This window comes from Symphodus melops, assembly GCF_947650265.1.
Source record: "Symphodus melops genome assembly, chromosome: 11".
In the NCBI taxonomy this organism is placed as follows: domain Eukaryota; kingdom Metazoa; phylum Chordata; class Actinopteri; order Labriformes; family Labridae; genus Symphodus; species Symphodus melops.
In genome coordinates this window covers 8,674,663-8,695,537 of record NC_136701.1, presented here as the reverse complement: position 1 = coordinate 8,695,537, position 20,875 = coordinate 8,674,663, and the positions used below count along the sequence as shown (strand labels likewise).

General features: G+C 39.6%; 2 protein-coding genes across 2 annotated transcripts; one reads left to right on the top strand and one right to left on the bottom strand.

Moving 5' to 3' along the window:
• The first annotated feature begins 6,933 nt into the window (after positions 1–6,933).
• On the top strand, positions 6,934–8,273 carry cdkn2aipnl (CDKN2A interacting protein N-terminal like). Its single transcript, XM_079355910.1, has 3 exons — positions 6,934–7,198; positions 7,754–7,859; positions 7,948–8,273. The coding sequence occupies exons 1-3, from the start codon at positions 6,987–6,989 to the stop codon at positions 7,954–7,956; spliced, it is 327 nt and encodes a 108-aa protein (XP_079212036.1). The 5' UTR covers positions 6,934–6,986; the 3' UTR covers positions 7,957–8,273.
• Positions 8,274–10,097: 1,824 nt separating this feature from the next.
• Positions 10,098–18,449, bottom strand: ube2b (ubiquitin-conjugating enzyme E2B (RAD6 homolog)). Its single transcript, XM_079356048.1, has 6 exons — positions 18,264–18,449; positions 14,688–14,768; positions 13,338–13,363; positions 12,537–12,626; positions 11,975–12,063; positions 10,098–10,813 (listed from the first exon to the last, which is right to left on the bottom strand). The coding sequence occupies exons 1-6, from the start codon at positions 18,305–18,307 to the stop codon at positions 10,685–10,687; spliced, it is 459 nt and encodes a 152-aa protein (XP_079212174.1). The 5' UTR covers positions 18,308–18,449; the 3' UTR covers positions 10,098–10,684.
• Between the last annotated feature and the right edge of the window lie 2,426 nt (positions 18,450–20,875).

Below are 20,875 nucleotides of genomic sequence, written 5' to 3'. Positions count from 1 at the left end.
AAGAGGAAAAAAGTTATCAGTACAGCCTAATGCAAAAAGCAACGAAAACTAAACTTTAATCCTCCTTTTTACATGGTTGGCATGTTACTGAACTAGTATTAAACTCATTTAAAACTTGTGTTCTATGTGTACCATTTCTATATGAACTGATTCATTTTCTGCATCACCAGGTTTCACTGTCAAAATAATTTGCAGCCCCAACTTCAGCTCAAAGTGAAAGCCTGTATTTGCACTTTACTGAAAGTGATAATATCTCCCCACCAGTGATTGATTTGCTTGCACCGATCCAAAGGGAACAGTTGGCAAGTAAATTACCTTCCTTCACATTTTCCCTAAAATCTATATTTAAAGGGGAGGAGGGTGTTTGATCAATGTGTAATCCACTCCCATCCACTGTCTCTAAATCACTGTCCTCTGCCTGCTATCAGGCTGAGAGGCATTTTCTTTTAATATCTTTTCTGTCTCTCAAAACATCTTTCTTCCCCATGAAAACTCATCTGTCTCATTTTGTTTATCATTTTAGCTTAGCATCTCAGCATCATAGAAACTAACTCAATTCGTCCCTTTTCCTTCAAAGATGTCTATTTGGTACACAGAGATGCAGAGCCAGCAGGCACACTAAAATTAAGGTCATTTGAATGAACAAATAGGACAATCCTACTTTATCAAACTCACAGACCTGTACACACATGCTCATCCAAAGCCCTATTGTGCATAGGAAAGACTGCCAGGTGCCAAAATGATCATATCAGCTGTATCAAGTGTCACTCAAATAGTGGGGAAAGAAAGGGAAGAGGGGGAGGAAATGAGGGTGCGATGCTGTTTTGCACAAAGTGAAATGAGGCATTGAAGGACACAGAGGAGGGATTTCTCTGGCACACATTCAAATGCAACAGCAGCATCTCACAGTTCGTCCTCGCCTCTGTCTCCCCCACTCTAGCACAGGCAGGTAGGTGGCCGTGTCCCCTAAGGAAACAGGCCATGCATGACCCTCTCCACGGTCTGTTTTAATGTGAGCCGATGCCATTTTGTTTGTGAAATGAGATGCAAGCTGTGAGATTTTTTAGGATGTAGATCCTCACAGATCTGGGTCAAACACTGGTTGTGGTTTATATTTAATCTGTTGGGTGCACCAGACGGGTGGGGTTCCCAGCTGCAGAGCATTTCTGACTGTATTAATACTTTGTTAAAGGTGCTTCATGCAGCACATTGTCAAATAATTACGGCAGTTGTTCTGCTGCTTAAGTGATAGTTTTACTGTTAAAACCAAAGTTCACACCAGTGTACTTTTCCACTTATATGGACTCTGAATACAGGACTTTATGCCTGAAATGGTAACTATACTTGATTGTTTAACAATTTTATACGTTAAAAGATCTGAAAGCTTCTTTAACCATTACTATGAGCCACTACACGTTTATGGCCCTAGTCACGCAGCTAAATGGAGTTCAGCCAATAAAAGTTTTTCCATGCACAAGTCAAATTGTGTTTGTGTGGAAAGGTTTGAACAACATGACTTTAACAATCCTGAACCATATCAACAACAGCCAACTCCACAATGAGGAGCTGTGTAGTTGTGTTTTGTTGTAAAATGTTTTGTTGTTGTTATTTTCACTGATGCATATGTTTGAGAGTCAGATTCAAATCCAATCTCATTTCAGAAACCTCTTTCACCAACAGCAATCCACCAAGTTTCCTTTAAAACGGTGTTGACTGTTTGAAAATAAAAATAGACCTGCAAACATTACCAAAAGCATAAACTCTGTGTTGGAAATGATACAAAATATACTGCATGGATCTTAGTCACATGGGAAACTCTGCTATGGTACATTTTTTATAGCATGTCATAGCATGCTTAAACCAAAAATACCTTCACAGAAACACATGACTTGTCAAAGTGTGACTGCTCCTCTTATTTAATTTCCAGATGGTGGCTGCAGCAAATCTGTGACAAAAAGCACAAGAAGGACAAATGCAACAATTTGATTCCCTTCACGCTCCTTTACACCCCCTGGTACTTTCAAGTATCCTTTTTTTAAGGACTGCAGTCAAGTTAGTTGTGTATTCTTAAGCATTGGACAAATAAATTAAATATGCCTGTTTAAGTAGCTGGTTCCGTCATGATTTGGCTTCCCACAATTCACAATAAACACACATTACAAACAACATCAGCCAACATTACAACATTTTTCCATGACACAAGTTTTCAATAACAACACATTCCAGGAAATAAGAGCAATATGTGAACACAGAGATGACAATATTCATCTATTGTGTGGTGTTGTTTGTACACTTCAGTGATACAACTGACCGGAGGTTTCATAGCCCAAATATCCACATCAACAGCAATCAGGCCAATAGATGGGTATATTTAGTGTTTTTTGACAATAGGTCAGAATAAAGAACCTGAAGTATCTGACAGGACCTGCTGCCTCCATGTCAGGAGCACTAGTTTTAATTAGTCTAGGTCCCACGATACAGTTGCACCCTACATTCATCATTTTGATCCAAGGCCTACATTTCTTAAGTGAACCTTGCTTTGTGAAAAAAATCTTTTTTTTACAACTTAGGCCTATATTACTTTTGTCAAGTGAGTTAGATAAAAGTTGAGAAGCATTATAAGCAGGTTATTCATTCTACTGGGACTGAAATAGAGTTTTACTTGTCTATACCTTTATGTACTGTACATATTGTACTGTATGTTGAAGCTTGAAATGTTTGTTGTTTCTCCTAATCGATATGCCGTCAGAAGCTGCTGAGAAATAGCACACTTTCTATCTTGTGGTTATTGATTCTCACTTTTCAGGATGTAGTGGTTGTAAGGGCAACCGTTTTATCTTTTTATAAGGTCTAGAATTCCTGGTGATTCTCCTGCATGTAGATAAGATACTGTTTGACCCCCTATCTGTGTACAGCAGGTTAGAAAAGATGATAAAGCATTGTGTAGTTGAATCAAAGTTGTGATCACAGGTCGGGTTAGGTGTAACCAAAAATAGGACTCCATAATGAAAAGGGGGGTATGGGTTTCAGTACTTAATGAGGTTATGGAGCAAATGTTGCACTTTTTCATTTGCTCCAGAGTTATTCTACTCTTTAAAGTATTAGTGACATACCCTTGACCTGAATAATAAGACAAGGGGTATGTTAAACTAATAGAAGGACATATTATGCTGCCTCTTCTACAGCCCTGAACACGTTTGCAATAACTGAAAAACCACCGTCTTTAGTGCATGTTCCATTCCATCCTCTCAGTAACCTTGGTATCCACACTCTTCACAGTGTGTTGATAATTTCTCCTTGGCACTCTTTCAGGACTAGGCTCTAAGGGTGCCTGTTGTCTTTGTTTCCTAATCATAGTTTTCTCCTGAGTAAGCATACATTAGGTGACTCATCAAGAACAGCTGTCTGCCAGAGCTTGCTGGTAGGCAGTGTATAACTTCAGCATCAGTGTATATTTCAGGCGGAGTGAGAGGGTCAGGGAGAGACCATAAACTTAATGGGTTTGTTCACTCAATAAAGCAACAACTTGTATGACTTGGACGCCGCCCAAAATGCAACACACTCAATAAGGCCACTGGCGTTTTTTTAGGGGAGTTTGAGAAGAGGTGAGAAGTGTTTTATGTGAGTAGAGAATATGACTTAATATCATATGAGTTATTTTTGTTGAATAGATTTTTTAAATTAATTTTTTTTTTTTTTTTTTTTTGGGGGGGGGGGGATTGATGATGTATCCCAAAGTGACATCAAGCCAAAGCCTGTCAAATGAAATACATAGATTCCTTACTAACAGGACTGTTAACTGCAGTAATACACTAAGTGGCTGATTGCTTACTATTGCTGTTGGCTGATGATAGGAAACCAGGTTATCAAATCATGTATTTTTTTTAAATGTTTCTTTTTGGGCTTGTTATGCCTTTATAGAGAGATAAAACAGTGGAGAGAGGGAGCACATCAAATGTTCTTTTACCTGTAAATATGGTTGGGTATACTCCCTGATTTATTATTATCAATTTACTGTTACTAGCTGATCAATTTCAGATCAATTGAAGACTGGTAAAATATATATTGGTTTCTCAAATTACCTGTTTTTACAATTGTTTCACAACCTGTGTCTCTTGTATTAGTGTCTTTGCATTGACCATGTAATTGCTTCCTGACTAATGTATAAACACTTCCGGGGAAAAGTTTTACTTTTAGGGTACAGAGAGGTTGGGTGCATACGTTCACTGTGCAGATGGAAGATTAGGACAGCATCATGTTGCTGCCTTAGCTGAGCTTGTTCATGTCTCTCTTCTCGTTGGTGTCTTGTTTAGAGCATCAGGAGAGAAAAGCCAGTTGGGAAACAGTTTGGAAATCACTTGTTGTAAATTGACACTTAAGAAAAAAATGTTGAACAGTCAAGGAGGAAGCAACAGCTTTTTAAAACTTAAACCTACAGACACACCCTTAGTTATTGTATATATCATAACTGATGACAAAACATATCAGGTATCAGAATCCTTTCCTTCTGGAAAAACAAAGCTCAGGTTGTTATTTTGGATGCCAGTGACATGTTTAAAGTGAGTAAAAAATTATGATTTTATCTTTGATAATAATAATAATAATAATAATGCTTTACATTTATATAGTGCTTTTAGATGCTCAAAGTGCTGAACAGAGAAAATAAAAGTAAGATAAAAACAAAATGAGAAAATAAAAATGAACATGAAACAGAGAAAACCACAGAAAAGCACAGAGAGGGGAGGGGGTAGTGGAGTTAGGGGTAGGGGAGGTTGTTGGCTTGTGCAAACAGGTAGGTTTTTCTATGGGATTTGAAGAGGGGTAGGGAGGGTAGGTCACGGATAGGGAGTTCCAGAGGCGGGGAGCTGCATGGGAGAAAGCCTGGTCCCCATAGGTTTTTAGACGTGATGGGGGCAGCGTGAGGGTGCTATACAGCAACAACATCAACAATGATAATGATAAATACAACAGAGGTGCAACTGAATATCTTGTTCTCAATTCTAAGTGTAAGGTTGTTTGTTTAAAAAAAAAAAAAAAACTGCACAGATGTTTCACTGTTGTTTCAACACGCTAACATATTCTGGGGCTTAGTCACCACTGTTTCCCCAAAAACACTTCAAGACTTAATTTCTCAGAAATAATATTTTTTATAACACAAACATAGTGTGCCTTATCAGTAAACATAGTCCTGTTTTAATCTGAGAAAAGAACGAGATGTAAATGTAGGAGGTTACTTCTGAAATTTGTGTATCTAATTATCTACACACCTTTTTTTAAATTGTACAGCCTTTTTTCAAAGATTGGGTTCATGTTACCAATTATAAGCTCATATATTATTTTCTGTGTTTTTTTTCCTTTAAAAAATATGTGGCTACTCTTATTTGTGCACATTATTCAAATCACTATTTAACAACCATCTATCGCTGTTCATTTGTTTCACATGCAATAAAAAACAAACATGTAATGGGATAGCCAAAATTGTTCAGATCAAATATTAAGATGCCTCAGTCTTTTGTAGGAGAAGAGAATTGAGTTTAAGTGCACAGCACACCACAGAGGCCAAGCCCGGCTAAATGTTTTTTCTCTGTGGGGGAGACAAAACCAGCAACAAAGTAGTCTGTCTGTCTGTCTGTCTGTCTGTCTGTCTGTCTGTCTGTCTGTCTGTCTGTCTGTCTGTCTGTCTGTCTGTCTGTCTGTCTGTCTGTCTGTCTGTCTGTCTGTCTGTCTGTCTGTCTGTCTGTCTGTCTGTCCTCCTGACTAACTTTATTCTGGCTTTCCTTCCTCTGGAATCTCTCTGTATATCAATGGCTTCATGTCAAAACAAGCCCAAATCCCTCGCTTATGCTGCATGTTTTTTCTTCACATTGCAGTGTACAGAGAACAAAAACAAGCTGTGAGTATCAGTGTGTCTGTACATACGTGTGAGCCTGGATGACTGACTATAAGCCTCAAGTTAAAAGTCCATGTCCATGACAGGCCAGAGACAAATGTAGAGAGAGAAATATGTCAGGCAGAGAAGAGGAAGGCAACAATAAAGTCATTGGTACATAAAATACAGTCATAAAATAAGTGTATGGGGGTGTGTCATTAAGAGTTCAGCATTACACCACCTTTGTTTTGAATGTGATGTTTTCTGGCAAAGCTTTTATTTCGCCTAAAGAGACACTTTTTGGTCATTGATTAAAGCCTTTGTTAAAATCACATCTTTTATTGGGGGTTTTCCTGCTTTGACAAATCAGAATTCAATGTAAAAAAATCTCCCATCTGATGCCTAATACCAACATTATTTAAGTTTACAGAGGAAGGGACAAAAAATGTTATGGCAACGAAAGGAGAGCGAATTTAAAGTCTCTTATAGGTTGAAACTGCAACTATATGACCTTTGAAAATTAATACCTCTTTTATCATAACATTTGACTTAGTATTGGGAAATTGGGTGATCAAAACATACACGTTTTAAGAAATGTGTGTATCATGTATGGTTAAAGTAAAGCAAGCATGGCAAACATGGGTACTGTACACATTCCAGTAAAGTGGGTTTTTTTAATATAACTTAAAAATTCACAAATCACCAGGCTTACAGTTACAAAAACAATCTAATCGAACTAAACATGATAAACCAAGAGAATGAAATAAAAAGGAGGGTATAATTCTCTTGTTGAGGTGTGAAAGGTTATATTTGCGTTTTTAAACTGACCTCTGTACTGAATGAAACTAAATTGTTTTGAAAATATTGGATAGTTGGATTTCAAGAGTAGACTAACCATTTCAGTCACACTTTGCACTAAGCAATAGTAATGCAAAATACATTGTTCGGGTATTTTTGATGAATCATCTCTAAACCGTTTTCAGCCGTACAGACCTCTGCAGGTCTGAGCTCTACCGCTGCGTGGCGCTGTTTGAAACGTGCCGGGAAGAAAACAACGTCAGGGTCCCGCTGCGTGCACCGGAAGTGATCTTTGTTTACTGATTCAGAGAAGAGCAAGATGTCTGGCCTGGACGTGGAGGATTTTATTCAACAAAACAGAGCTTTGGCTGACCAGGTGGAGACACATCGAGGATACTGGGAGAGTGAGAAACACTGGGAGGCTCGGAGAGAGTTCATTCTGAGGAACATCAGTGATTTTGAGGTGGAGCAGCTGGACCCGCTGCTCTCTCTGTCCATGGTGTGGGCTAACAACGTCTTCCTCGGCTGTCGGTACGTAAACACTTAACGTGCACTTTAATGACCGTCAGGAAACGCATGTCCCCTTATCGAATGACAGATAAAGTTGATTGACTCCCGAAATTACACGGATTTCTTGTAGATAAACACTCGTGTTTCTAGGGTTCATGAATATTTTCTTCTTCGTCTATTCTCAACTCTTCATTAGACTCACTGCTTCCCCCTGTGTCCGAAACACGAACTAACACAAATATTTCAATGTTTATCTGTTGATTATGAGCATGTTACTAATCATCCTGTTTCATGTCTGTTATTGTATATTGATGCAAATTAGTGCATGTGGTTGCCATCATTTTATTATGGTTCCACTGATTAAGATCTCAAACATTGTGTAGGTGTTTTAATCAGATGATTGTCATTAACACATGGCCAAACCAAAGATTTTTATTTGACACATCTATGACTCCAGATAAACTGATAATGTGTGTTACTGTTGAACAACACATGACAGATCACTTAATGATTTTTAAACTCCTGCACATGTTTCAGCATTTCTTCATGACTTGTTGCTCTCTTTACTTACGGCAGGTATAGCACAGAGCTGCTGGAGAAAGTGAATGAAATGGCTGAAGGCATTGTGGTGGAGGATGCGCCAGTCTTTAAGACAAGAGACGAGATTATGAAGAAGCAACAGGTACATGTGAAAACACACACACTGTGCCGAGATCCTGAGTCAGCTTGAAGAGAATATCCCTAATATTTTCCTTTCTCTTCCTTCACAGGGTCGATGATAGACGTCTGCTAGTGTTGGATGAAGACTGAAGGCTGACAGGAATCAGCTATTGTGTACCTGCTCTGTTGTATTTTACATCATACAATTCAACCATGCCACCTTTTTTTGATCAAAGGTCGGATTGGAGTGCAAACATCTAAAAGAGTCGTTCAGATTTTAGATTTGTGCATCAAATAGGTTTGTCAGTGTTGGAGCTACAGTGTCATTACACAATGGTTTCTTTTGTTTTATACCTTTTTTTAATTAACTCAATGTAAGATGACACTTGTCCAAATGTCCCTACGAGGAGCCTAATAAAGGACATGTATTTTCTTCCGTCTATGATTTTTCATTCCTATTTATTTAAATGATAATTGCCATTCTGTGCAATTAGTGAATGATTAAAGTTGAAATTTCTTGTTATGCAGCAAACATTTAAATGAAGAAAAAAAAAAGTGAGGAGATATGAGCTTTAAGGGAGGGAGAATCGTCCTCATGAGTTTTGTAACACAAGGTACGGTGTTTTTCAAAGTGTCTTAAGATAACATTTGTTATGAATTGGCGCTTTACAAATGTAGATTGATACAAGTCAACCTGGTATACACAGCAGAACATCAGTAAGTTCCTTAGTTTAGGTTGTTTTTGTGAAGTAGAGCAATTCACCTTCATACATGTTAAAGCGCAAAATGTAACAACTACCCGAAAGTTTTTACATTTTGGGGTAGGCAAAATATTTTTCTCCTAATGTAACAATTCGTTACATTTTGGGTAGTTCAGAGTCTAAAAGGGCAGATTTAACTCGACAAATTGAAGTTTAGACTGATCATTCATCGGAGGGAACTATTCTCACACTGTCACAGTGACTTATGAACTTTTGTGATGTAATACTGTTAAAAAATATAACGGGGTAATCAAATGTTCCAGAAACTTTAGAGAACAGCCAAAAGATGATCCAGAACAAATGTCAAAGTCTGAAAAATGTGTTTTATTATGTTTATACAGCATATCGTTATAAGTATACATTTTCTTGTTTAATTCACAAAATTTAATAACATCTTTTTTTATAGGTGAAATAAGTCACTAGTCACAATATGACCTTTACTGTCTCTGAAAAGAGGAACTCTTATTTTATGATCTGTGAATATTTAGCTGGAGTGGGGCTGAATTCAGTCATGACTTTATATACTCAAGTGGTCTTTTAAATGGGCATCGCATCGAAATATAAGGGACAAAAGCAGGCATGAATACAACCCGGACCTTTAGGAAAACAGTTGATGTCACACTGGAGTCGAAGTCATCCGAGCTGGACAGCACTCATTTTATCCTTCTGCTCATTGGTCGAGTTATACAGTAGGTCAGCTAGGTGGTTTTAAGAGAAGGATCCAAAGCACCGACTCTCACTCACATGCGTCACAGGCTACAAAGTGACATAGTGTCTGAGGTGAGTGAAACTACAAGACAATACAGAACAAGTCTTTGAAGAGTCATCAGGAGAAGAAGCTTTGCAACTTAAGAACTGTAAAACCTGAAAAAAAAAAAAAGCTTCATAACAAAATGCATACATGTTCTTCTGTGTAAATAGGCATACCTCATCCTTTTTCTTTGTTTTGTAGCGACTTGCCGCTGATCCAGCTGGTCTTAAAGATTCACAGGTTTCTTCTTGCTACCTTTGTTTACACCATGATTGAACTTTAATGAAACCATTCTAGGATGACTCAAGTTCAAGCACGATTGAATTTCTTTCTTGAGATCCTCATTTACCTCGGTCACACTTTGACAACACCTTACAAATGAACGAAGCTCAGAAAAGGACAACAGGACTAGAATATCTCATGTAGCCGACTGAAAGAAAGTTCAATCAGTGCAGTGAACACTTCCCTCGGTGCAGCGCACTTCCTTTTCATCAAATCCTGTTCTCCACAGTCCTTGTTCATCTAGTCTCATCCTGGTTTTAATATTTACTCTCTCATAACAATCTCTGTCTAACATCTCCTACCACAGAGCAGAAATCATTAAAATAAAAGCTCAGAGCTGTCTTGCCAGGGACTCATGAGTCATCAGTGCCAGGGAGACTTGGCGCTGCTGCAGCCTGTGACGTCTGTGAGCCGAAGCCTGTACTGTGTGTCTTAAAATAACTGATCTGCTGGAACAGACCAGGGATTGTTTTTTTTTTTATATCAGCTTTATCAGTGGCAGACCTTAAAATAACAATACAAATACTTGAGCGACTTGTTCTGGGTTGTTATTTTTTTTCCATTACATTCTAAATAAGCAGATTTGGTCATCAACCTGCACTCACAAAAACAGCCAAGTTGTGTTCATACCAGGAAACATTGCAAAAAGAAAACAAAAGAAAACTTCAAAAGAAAAACAAAATCTGTAAAACTCAAACACTAACAGCATCAATCCATCCAAACAACAAAGATATATTACAAATTCTGTTAGCAATAACTTATTTCACATCATGCAATAAAAAAGTAAAATTAAGGACAAGAAACACAAACATAAGATTGATTTCCCCTCCCTGCTTTTCCTCAAATGTATTGGCAAGCAAGTTAATGTCCATTCTGGTTTGGTTGTTTTCGAGATCTTTTTGTTTTTCAGGGTGGCACTTGAGTTCTTCTGATATAGTTGCTGTTTTTCTCTTTTTTTTCTTCTTCTTGATGAGGTAAAAATGAGAGACTGATGTACTGGGATGATGAAGCGAGAGTGATGGAAGAGGAGAGAAGTAAGAGAGCAAGAGAGGCTCAGACGTCCACCCAGCTCTGCTCCACGATGGCCGTCACCCTCTTCTCGTACTCCCGCTTGTTTTCTTGATAGAGCTGTGCGGCCTGACTGTTGGCTGGGCTGTTGGGGTTCGGCTCGTCCAGCAAAGACTGCGGAGAAAAGTGACAGAAGCGATGAATAGATCCACAAGTGTCCGGTCCAAACTGTATTTAATAACCACAAGAGGTTTTCGGAGTGGGCTGTAGTAGTGATGAATGTGTGCATGATACGCCTGGCTCACACTGTACGACTTCAGATAACACTGTACAACTGAATCCTTTACGACACACGACCAGACCTTAAGATCTGTGCTCAAACTGTATGAGTGAAATCAGGATGGAGCGTTACTAATAACGTTTCAACGGTCTCCAGCTGATGAAAGGAAGTGGAAGTTGTTGTAGGATATAGGAAAGTTGATACAACGTTTCAGAAGAGTGCTGCACTGATCATCCATGAACCTAAACAAAAAGAAAAAGCCGACGTGTATGGACTCACATGCAGGTAGCTGCGGAGACGATGAATCCTCGCCACTTCTGCCAGACGCGCTTATAATGCTCAAGATTTGACAGTCTAAATATCCATCATGTTTGAAATAAAATCAGGGCGTCCCTGAATATCGGCGAGCATATCGGGGACGTTAAGTTTGGAACTTTGTACCGCTCACACCACAAGATAATTCGGCCGGATGATCGGTTCCGAGCAGCCTCGAGTCGGGAGTGACCCTGCGATAAGCTGTAAGGACGAGTCGGACCTCAAATGGGCTCGATTATCCTGCAGTGTATATACACAGGAACACCTATCAGGTCATCAGGCTTTACTTATACAAGGATTATTTCACACTTGTTTACACGTCTGATCATGAACAAACACGATTCGAGGTTAGGCGTCTTGCCCAAGGACACGTCAGACATGTTGCTCGCAGGAGCTGGGGATCGAACCCTCGACCGTCCGTTTAAGAGACAACGACTCTACTAAATGAGCCACAGCCGCCCCACTACACTGCTAAACACTGGAGACTAAACATGTATTATTATGCACTAACGCAACTCAAAGCATAACGTTTCAGTGTGGATAGGGATATCAAAGCTCCACTCTCAACGTTCGAAGACAAAACGAGCTCTGCAGAGTGAGAAGAATAAAAGAGTTTCCTGTGAGACAGTTTCTTGGAGAGCTCCCGCGTTCCTCGTGCATGTCAACACGAGTGACAGGGTCAAAAGGATGCGTCGCAAAATTAGTTTGGCAAAAAAGTGATTGCCATACGAGTCACTCACCTGGATCGAGGTGAGTATGGACGACACATCATACGTGGGGCTCCAGCGGTTCTGAAGGATGTCTAAACATATACTGCCATCTGCGTAAACTGGGAGCACACACACAGAGAGCGAGCGAGAGAGAGAGAGAGAGAGAGAGAGAGAGAGAGAGAGAGCGAGAGCGAGAGAGAGAGACAACGTTGTTAGTTTGAGATCACTTAGAATGACCTTCAGTTAGGAAGCTGTCATGACGGTTTCATTAACATGAAGGTCTCTATGTTTACAGAGAATGAATGTACAACACATGCAGAGCTGAGGTAAACTAAACAGTTGAAGAGGATTTCAGAATGTCTTTTTTTTTTATTTATTTTTTTTTTTTTTACAAATGATACAAGACGGACATGTTCACACAACAGTTTCAGAGTCATTACAAAGAGCATCTTTAAAAATGGACCCATGAACTGTTCATCCACAGCCTTAACTCTTTCATCTTTGCACACCGATGAATGCGAGAGCAGACATTCAGATGGATCTTTGAATCGGTGGAGGAGTGAGAGAGTGTCGGGGAAGATAAACATCTTACCATTTGGGTGAAACATTCTGGAGACAAATCGAACCGTGGGAGGCTTGTTTGGGTACTCCTCTGAAAACTCTATCAGAAGCTTAAATGTTCCTGCGGAGAGACCGAGGGGGAGAGAGAGTGTATGTGAGCAGTAAACTCAAGTAAAGAAGAGAAGAGAGCGTACAGATGTGGAGGGTCGAGGAAGCCAATTACTAAATCTACAGCTCGCTTGGCTTTAAAGAAGCTAATCCTTCACATAGGCAGAAATGTCAACAGTGCAGGCTAACAGCGGGATCAAGGATAGAGCTAACGAACAGGAAAAAAGAATAAACACAGAGTCAGCACTTCCTGTCTGACCCTTATTCTGAATAATAAGCAATCATAGTATCTGAGGGGGAAAGAAAAGTGTGTATTTGTGCCTAACTTTCAAACTGTACTGCATGTATGCAAGGCTGAGGCACATCAGCAAGTTAGCAATCAAACATCTGGTGAATGTCCAGCTAGTTAGTTAACTCTGTATAAAGATCTGATCTGTGTCTCTGCAGAGCTTCTATGTTTGACTTCCTTAAAGTGTGGGAATGTTTATCACTGTGTGATTTGGAAAACTGACGGCTTAAGATCGCTCTGCTCCTGAATTCAAAAACCTTTGAGCCCCTTTTTTTTTTTTTTTAAAAAAGGCTCTACGATAAACAGACTGGGTGATGCACGTCTTCATTTAAAACAGTGTTGGAGAAATTAAAATCAAATCTAATCAGCTTAGTTAAACTGGCTCCCGCTAAGGCTGCACTTTGTGGACAAGATGAATCCAAATGTAGAGCTTACCATCTTCAAACGGTGTTCCCACAGGCCTGCACAAGAACGGGGAGAGAGGGGGAGAGAGAGAGAGAGGGGGGGGGGGTTATTTCCAGATTCAAAATATTCCCGCTGCAGCCGATATAGCTCTGACTTGGATAACATATTATGACCATTCCTCCCTCAAGAATGTTCTACACACAGACAGACACCAGAGCCGCTATTTACCCAGCTCTCCACATGCTCAGTGTAAAGGATCCAAATCAAACAGTTGCCCATGTGTTTTACACATGACTGTTGTCGGGCAGCCTCGTCTTTCACTCTGAATCAGGTGAGGAGCTTCTCGCGGGTCTATTTCTTCATTGATGGTTGCTTTGCTAAATGTTGCCCCTTGTTAACTTCCCATTAGATTGTGCTCTTCATGTTTTAATCAGCCGGGATTGTCTCTCGTCTGGCCTTTCCAAACTGACTGCCAGACAACTTCAGCTCACCTCGCCGCTGCCAGAGTTTTAATTGGAACCAAGAGGACCAAGCACATCCCGTTCCTAAACATTTACACTCGTTTCCAGTTACTTATGGGAGAGATGGAAACAGGGCTGTAAACACTCGCTGAATAATCTGCTCTGAATAAATACAAAATGGATTTTTAGATCTTCAGGAAGCAGAATGCTGGGTGTGTATCCAGTCAAGATCCAAAACATGTAATGCAGCTGCTCACTACTATTACACCCATGAGTGATCATGTTAAATTCAAACCATAGTGACTTATTAGCAGGAAGTGTTCTCCTGTGTGTCTGATTGGTTTCTATTCTCTATTTATCGTCTTTGTTGCATTTGGGAAACTGAAAGCTTTTTATGCAGTTACATCTCACTGTAACAGTATAGTCCCCGTTTAAAACTAAATATACGATATCTGACATGTAAGACAGATAAAATGTCCTTTTTTTAATTATTCCAGAATCACAAAAAGGAACACTATTGCTCCCAGGGTTTATAGAAATCCAACAGGATGACAGCAAACAGCACAGTTACATTTGCACCCGTGTCATACAGTTACTGGGCTCGTAGTACAGTTTAGTTTAAAAAGCATGCTCCTTTTTGTGAGTTACTCTCATTTCAATTACTGATGAAGATAAGCGCTATCTTCGAACTGGAATGGGGTTTTTGGTTTCACTTGTGTCTCCCAGCCTGTTCTTCCATCAAACACCTGCTGGTTCTCCACATGCCAACTATCCAGACCGGTCTGTGTCACAATCAGGACTTCAATCTAATGTATTTAAATACTGTAAAGGGGCCGGTTGGCTTGGGGAGTCGGTGCATCACAATCACAGTGGCAAAGTAAAGACAGCAGGGCGGAGTTTGATTTAGAGCATGACTCACCCAAAAATAACAGCGTTCCAAAGCATGATGTTGTTCTCTGATGGCGCTCCACTCACACCGGTGGGAGGATCTTCTTGAAGTCTGGTAAAGACGGAGAGAAAGATTCACAAAGAGATGAGAGAAAAGAGAGAACAGGACGGGACGAAGGGAATACAGGAGGAAAGGGAGTTGAAAAAGAGACAGGAAAAAAAACCCAAAAGGGAAGGCAGAACGAGGGGAGGAACACAGAATATGTAGAAATGAAAAAAGACACAAATAACATAGACGAGGAAACACAAGCAGGAGGGAGAGAAGACAAGGAAGGGAGAGCGCTCGGGGAATTTAATCAAGACCTCGACTGCAGGATAATTATCAGTCAAAACACACAGCCTGCTGTATCAGTCGACAGTCAGGTTTGCAGGATCAGCTGCACACTGACCATTCTAGTGTCACGTTTCAGTTCAAATAAGCTCCATTAATCTAATACTGGAACATGACTTTATGCTCCACCTTCACTTGAAATGACATCCAACAACGTCATGGTCAGGATATCAGGAAATTATGAAACTATTGTTTCTAAAGGACAGGCTCTCTAAGGTTTCCCTCGAAATACAAAAGCTCCAGACACTTCGATGTCCGCCTTTCCCCAGAGAAAAACAAGCTGCTGAAGAGGAGGTGATGTGATTTAGGCCACATCTGCAGCAACATCTGCAGCAACAGCAGCGGTGGTGGTGGTGATAACAGTATATGAGGAGTAAAGAAAAAAAACAAACAAAAACGACATAGCAGCGAAGGACAGAAAGACGTCACCTACAGAAACAAAAGCTCCAACCACATCAAATATGTTGTTGATGGTAAAGCGCCAAAAAATCTGAAGCTTGAAAGAAGGGCTGAAACTAATGACTGAAATTCTTATCAAATGAATATCTTACTTAAAAGTAGAAACATTGGGAAACAAACTGATTACCCTCTTATTAAAAAAAAAAAAAAATAATACACCTGACCTCTTTTCATTATTAATACTATCAATTTTCACAAGGTTCATAAGTTCACCAGCTTTTTTATCTGACAGTTTCTCTTTTCTCCAAATATGGATAAAAACAAGTATTTTCTGGACATTTTACAGCCTAAATAATTCACGAGATAACTGGAAATAATTGATTCTTTCTTACATGGAAATAATCACTGGCTCAAGCGCCCAATCTTTTTGAAGCACAGTGCAAAACAGCTCAGCAACAACTGCCTAGCAACAAGACGCCAACAAACAGAAACACACAAATGTCGCAGGTCAACAGTTTGAATCAGGTTTCCAACATCGTGCCTGTGGTCTGTGAAACGTTTTATTCACTGTAGGATATAAAAGCAGGTTTCTCTGGGTCTTCATGTCACTATGTCTCATTCAAAGGTCAAGGTTTAGAGCGACGCTGCATGTCGGCTAAGTCAAAAGAACTGCTACTACTTAGGCGCACAATCTCATGCGTAGCATAAAAGCTGGCTTAATAAGAGCTTACAGCAATATATCAAGGTAGGCGGGTGTGTGTGTGTGTGTGAGGATCAGTGTCCCTAGCTGCAGACAGACTCACTGCAATTAACCTCATTTACTGTAATCTGCCTGCGCTCTCTGCTGCTGAAAGGATGCCCAACTCCAACACCTCACTAACTCGTGTATTGTACAAGAGCGAACTGCGAATGACAACTGCAGGTTAGGGGGAGCATTACATACATCTTATAATATAACATTTTATTATTATTATTATTTTTTTTTTAACATTTTAATGAGAGTTAAACAATCACCTTTTCTTTACTGGCTCCCCAAAATAGGCGGATTCTTCCATTTCATTTGTTGTAACTGAAAATATTTGGGATATTTGACATGTCTGCGTCTTTGTTTGGAAATGCAGACACGACGCAGAAAACATAGCCAATTCAATACTCACAAATAAAAATCAAATTTAAAGGACTGTTATTAACACAGTGAGCTAAAAACACCATCATACTATACTGCTCGGTCAGTTCAGTAACGTACACATGGCACTGGTTTTGACTGGGTTCTTTTACACATGATATCTCAGTCAAACATTGTGGGTTGACTAACAGAAACATAACATTGCAGTGCAGCTGAGCGATTTAGCTTTAAGATTAAAAAATGTTCATAATCTTTATCGGCCATAAACCAAAGTTTGAATCTAGTTATTTTACAGACTTATATCAGCTAGAATAAAACTGGACCCCAGAGACAGAAGACATTAAAGTGTGAGGGAAAAGTTTCTGCTCTCACAAATCACAATGTCCAAAGGTGTACAAATATTTGGAAAAAAGTAAAATTTTACTGAATATAATCAAGTTCAATTCAAATGATATTAGGACTGTTCTACAGAGAGTATACAAACCCTGTTTATTCAAAGAGCGCTTTAACATTGTGTCGAGCTACTCAGCCGAACCGTCACACACATTTCCTTCTGTTCAAACAATCAAATAGCTCTGTTTCAGGACCCATTGTGCAAATAATTTTGACTTACAGTTCAAACAAAGGGAGACTAGGCAATACCACGCAAGGCTGAATTCAATCAGCCAGCTTTGGCATGGACACACAGGCTGATCAAGGAATGTGCCATTGTGTTTCCCCTTGACACACTGTGTTACAGTTTACCACCTGGGGACTGGTGCAGCAGAGTAGAGTTACGGTGACACATTATCTGCCCTGCTTCACAGCTGTGCTTAGTAGAAGAGCTGAGGATCTTTTTTTCCACTGACAGGTGTGTGAATAGCACACATGTACTGCAGATTGCCATATGGCACCAGGCAACAGACTGGGGATAGCAGGTATTACAAGCTGCTCCTTGCCAGGTGAGGTTCTCCCAGGTTACTTTGACGTGTTCTTCCTGTCTTCAAGGGTTTTAATTAAACAACAGTTCACAGAAAGTGCACTTAATCTTAAATGAAATGACTTACACAGGAGGTGGCAAACAAATCTGCCATTCTCAAATATAGAGATTGGGCACCCCAAGGCGCGCATGGTTGTGCAATACCTGTAAGCCACGTTGCTCCCATGGGGGGGGGGGGGGAGGGGGGTACTGATATCATGTTGAATAGCTTGTAGAATTGAGCCACGCAGTTTAAACCCACAGCTTGGAAATTGTGCGAAGTAATTAGAATAAATCCCGTCACAGTTAACTCCTTATCTGGGTCATTTCAGGTAATGGGTTCTTGAATTGTTGGTCTTAGTTTCTTGGAAAATGTAACAGTTCTTCGTACGTATGATCTGCTCCAACAAAAACAAACAAACTAGCTTCACATAATGAAGACTGACATTATTCCCTAGATAGAAAAACACTGCAGAAAACCAAATTAGTCTTCGGATATGATCAGATACATTTTAAAATGCTCATTTCAACCCAACTGATTCCTTACACAGAGACAACCCAAGCACATTAACACGTTGTTTTTAAACAACTCTTGTTGTGAGCTTTGTAAACAGCTTTCTTTGAACCAGCAGCTAACGTTAAGCTAACGGTGAGCTAGCTGCCGTCAGCTTCATCGGCTAATGCTGCTAGCAACACACAAACAGAAAATAAGAGTGCCAAAACGTTATGGTACCTTTTAAAGTCTCTCATAAGCCGTCTCCTTGCCGGGGTCGACATAATTCGAAATGTGTTAAAATCTAAACCAAGACCATAAAGCGAAATCTATCCGAAACCAAATCCGGTGTTTCTTCCGCTTGTAGCCCTTTTCTTCTTCTTCTCCCAAAACAACTGGTTAGCTAGCTCTCTGTGATGACGTCAGTGGCTCTCATGCTCAGCCTCCTCTGTGTCACAGGCGATAAGCATGAAAACATGTTTGTTAAGGTTAAAAACACCAACTTTAACTTTGTTTATCAAGCAAAATATCTTAAACATTTCATAAGGGCATCGATAATTAATGTTCATAGTGTGCCATTATTTAAGGCTATATAAGTTTATATAAGAACATATGTAAGGCATTGCACGTTAAAAAAAATACTTGAGAACGTGTTGACCCTTAATACAAAAAGTTAAAAGGGAATTATAAATGAGAGCAGGGGTGAAATATGTCTAATGGCAGGCTAGGCCAATAGGTAAATCATAAGATGATCGACATAGCATGTTGATGATGTTGGAGGCTAACAGTATTCTCTAGTTCACATAACTCTGCTAGTGCCCACACAAACTCCTCCAAAATAAATTATACATCATGTTTTAAATAGTCCATGATATTCTCAAAGTGCATCTTTGCAAATCTGGCTCTCTGCCACCTTCCCCTTATGGACGATAACCTTTAAAAAGCTATGCTTTAGTGGAGAACCAGTTTGAAACTATTTTAATGAAGTGTCCCTAATAGTATCATCATGTTGTCTCTTGATGTTTGAAGAGAAGAGTCTGTTAAATAAAATGCAACCTTCCATCTGCCTGATACGATTATCAACCTACTCTGACTTCTAATGGATGGCAGGTGAATATAAAAATGAATGCGCTCATCTCATAATCGTCTCAGAAGTAAGTAGCTTACATTAAATCTTAAACCAGTAATCCAAGTGATGCTAATGCATTCTATCTTCTTTTTCCTGCCTGTGTAGAGTCATTAAAGTCAAGGCAGAAATTTGGGCAGACCCCAACTATTTTGACTTCAAATGTTAATATAATAGACTATTAGCCTATTCCGAATACACAAGATATACAGAAAAAAGGCCATATACCAGAGGACCAAATCAAAGGCAATGAAGACTTTAAAAACAGTCTGGAGATGTGATATTAGGACTTATGTTGTAGTTTAGGGAACAATGAATGCTCTCTTAGCATGTACAGTAGAACCTAAAAAATAATGACTTGGATCATGTATTTCTATTTACACAAAGATAATTATTATTTCAATGTTTATTATATTAAGATGGAGCATAAAAGAGAATATACAAATGAGGTTTTTTTAAAGGACAGAAAACCAAAACAGTTCTGTCAGTGGAATAAAATAGAACAGAAGATAAATATTGTTTACACTGACTCTGCATCTCAAAAAACAACAACGAGAGAATCCCCCTCTTTAAGTGTTTTTGTAAGAATCAAAGGATGCTTGTCCCTGCGTGTGATGGCAGCTAGACCATAAAAAGTCTGTTTGTGTGTGAACAGAACAGAACAGTTTCTTTTTCATTGCGTTGTTGTAGAATTTTAAAGGGCAAAAATATCCAAACCTGACCAGCATCAGGATCGCATGATGCAGCTCAATATACTATAGGGGTCACACAAATAGAGAGCTTTAGTGAAATCCTATCTGAAGCTTGAGCATACATATCTGTCTATTCAATCTAACTCCATCATTCTCTTGACCATTTCCCTGTGGGAGTCCAGACTGCAGCTATCAATAGACCCACTGCTCTGTTAGCGTTTCACTGTTGTAGAATGTAGGTCACACATTGACAAAAAGACAGTCAATCTCTTCTGGCTCCACCAAGTGCCAGAAATGAAAGCATGGCCTTTATGTAAGGCAAAATAACTAACATCATGGCTTGGTTAACCTAATCTGCAAACAGGTTGAATGTTATCCCCGGTAGAAACGTAGCTTTTTTCAGCTGAGATGAGTGTTTGATGGGGACCTTGGTCTGGATGTCTGCCTGGGCGTTATTGGACATCGGCATTTGTTCGTCCTAAAAAGGCAGGAGGGACTGCTTTTAATAGAGAGGACAAAGAAGCATTATTTTTCTTTCACTCTCTAAAATATTGAGAGAGACTCAATCACAAAGTCTTTAGATAGAATATTGTTAATATGTGTTAATGTGTTTCTCTCCTTTTCTCTCTGGATAGAGAGGTCACTCCGGCCTTTACCTGGCTCATCAGTCTAATGAGCCATTATTCTCCGCAGAAACCTGCTTGTGGCAGTTGGTAGACTGCAGTCTGAGTGTAAGGGTGGGGCTGTGATGGACCCATTAACGTGTACCACCACCATCAGTGATAATGAGGAGCAAAGCTTAAAGATGCTACAAGCTAATTGTCCCATTAGAGGTTCGATGTCTGGTTACATCTGCATGGGCCAAGGTGGTAATCTAATTACTCGGCTGACTGGGTGAGTGTTTGTGCAGTCGGTCAAGCCTGCAGCCCGTTAAGAGTGTCGGTTTAAAAGTTTAGGATCTGTGAAGGGCAATGGTGATTTTAGAGGTAATGATGAGGCTTATGTTAATGGGAATGTCCCTGTTATTTGATCTG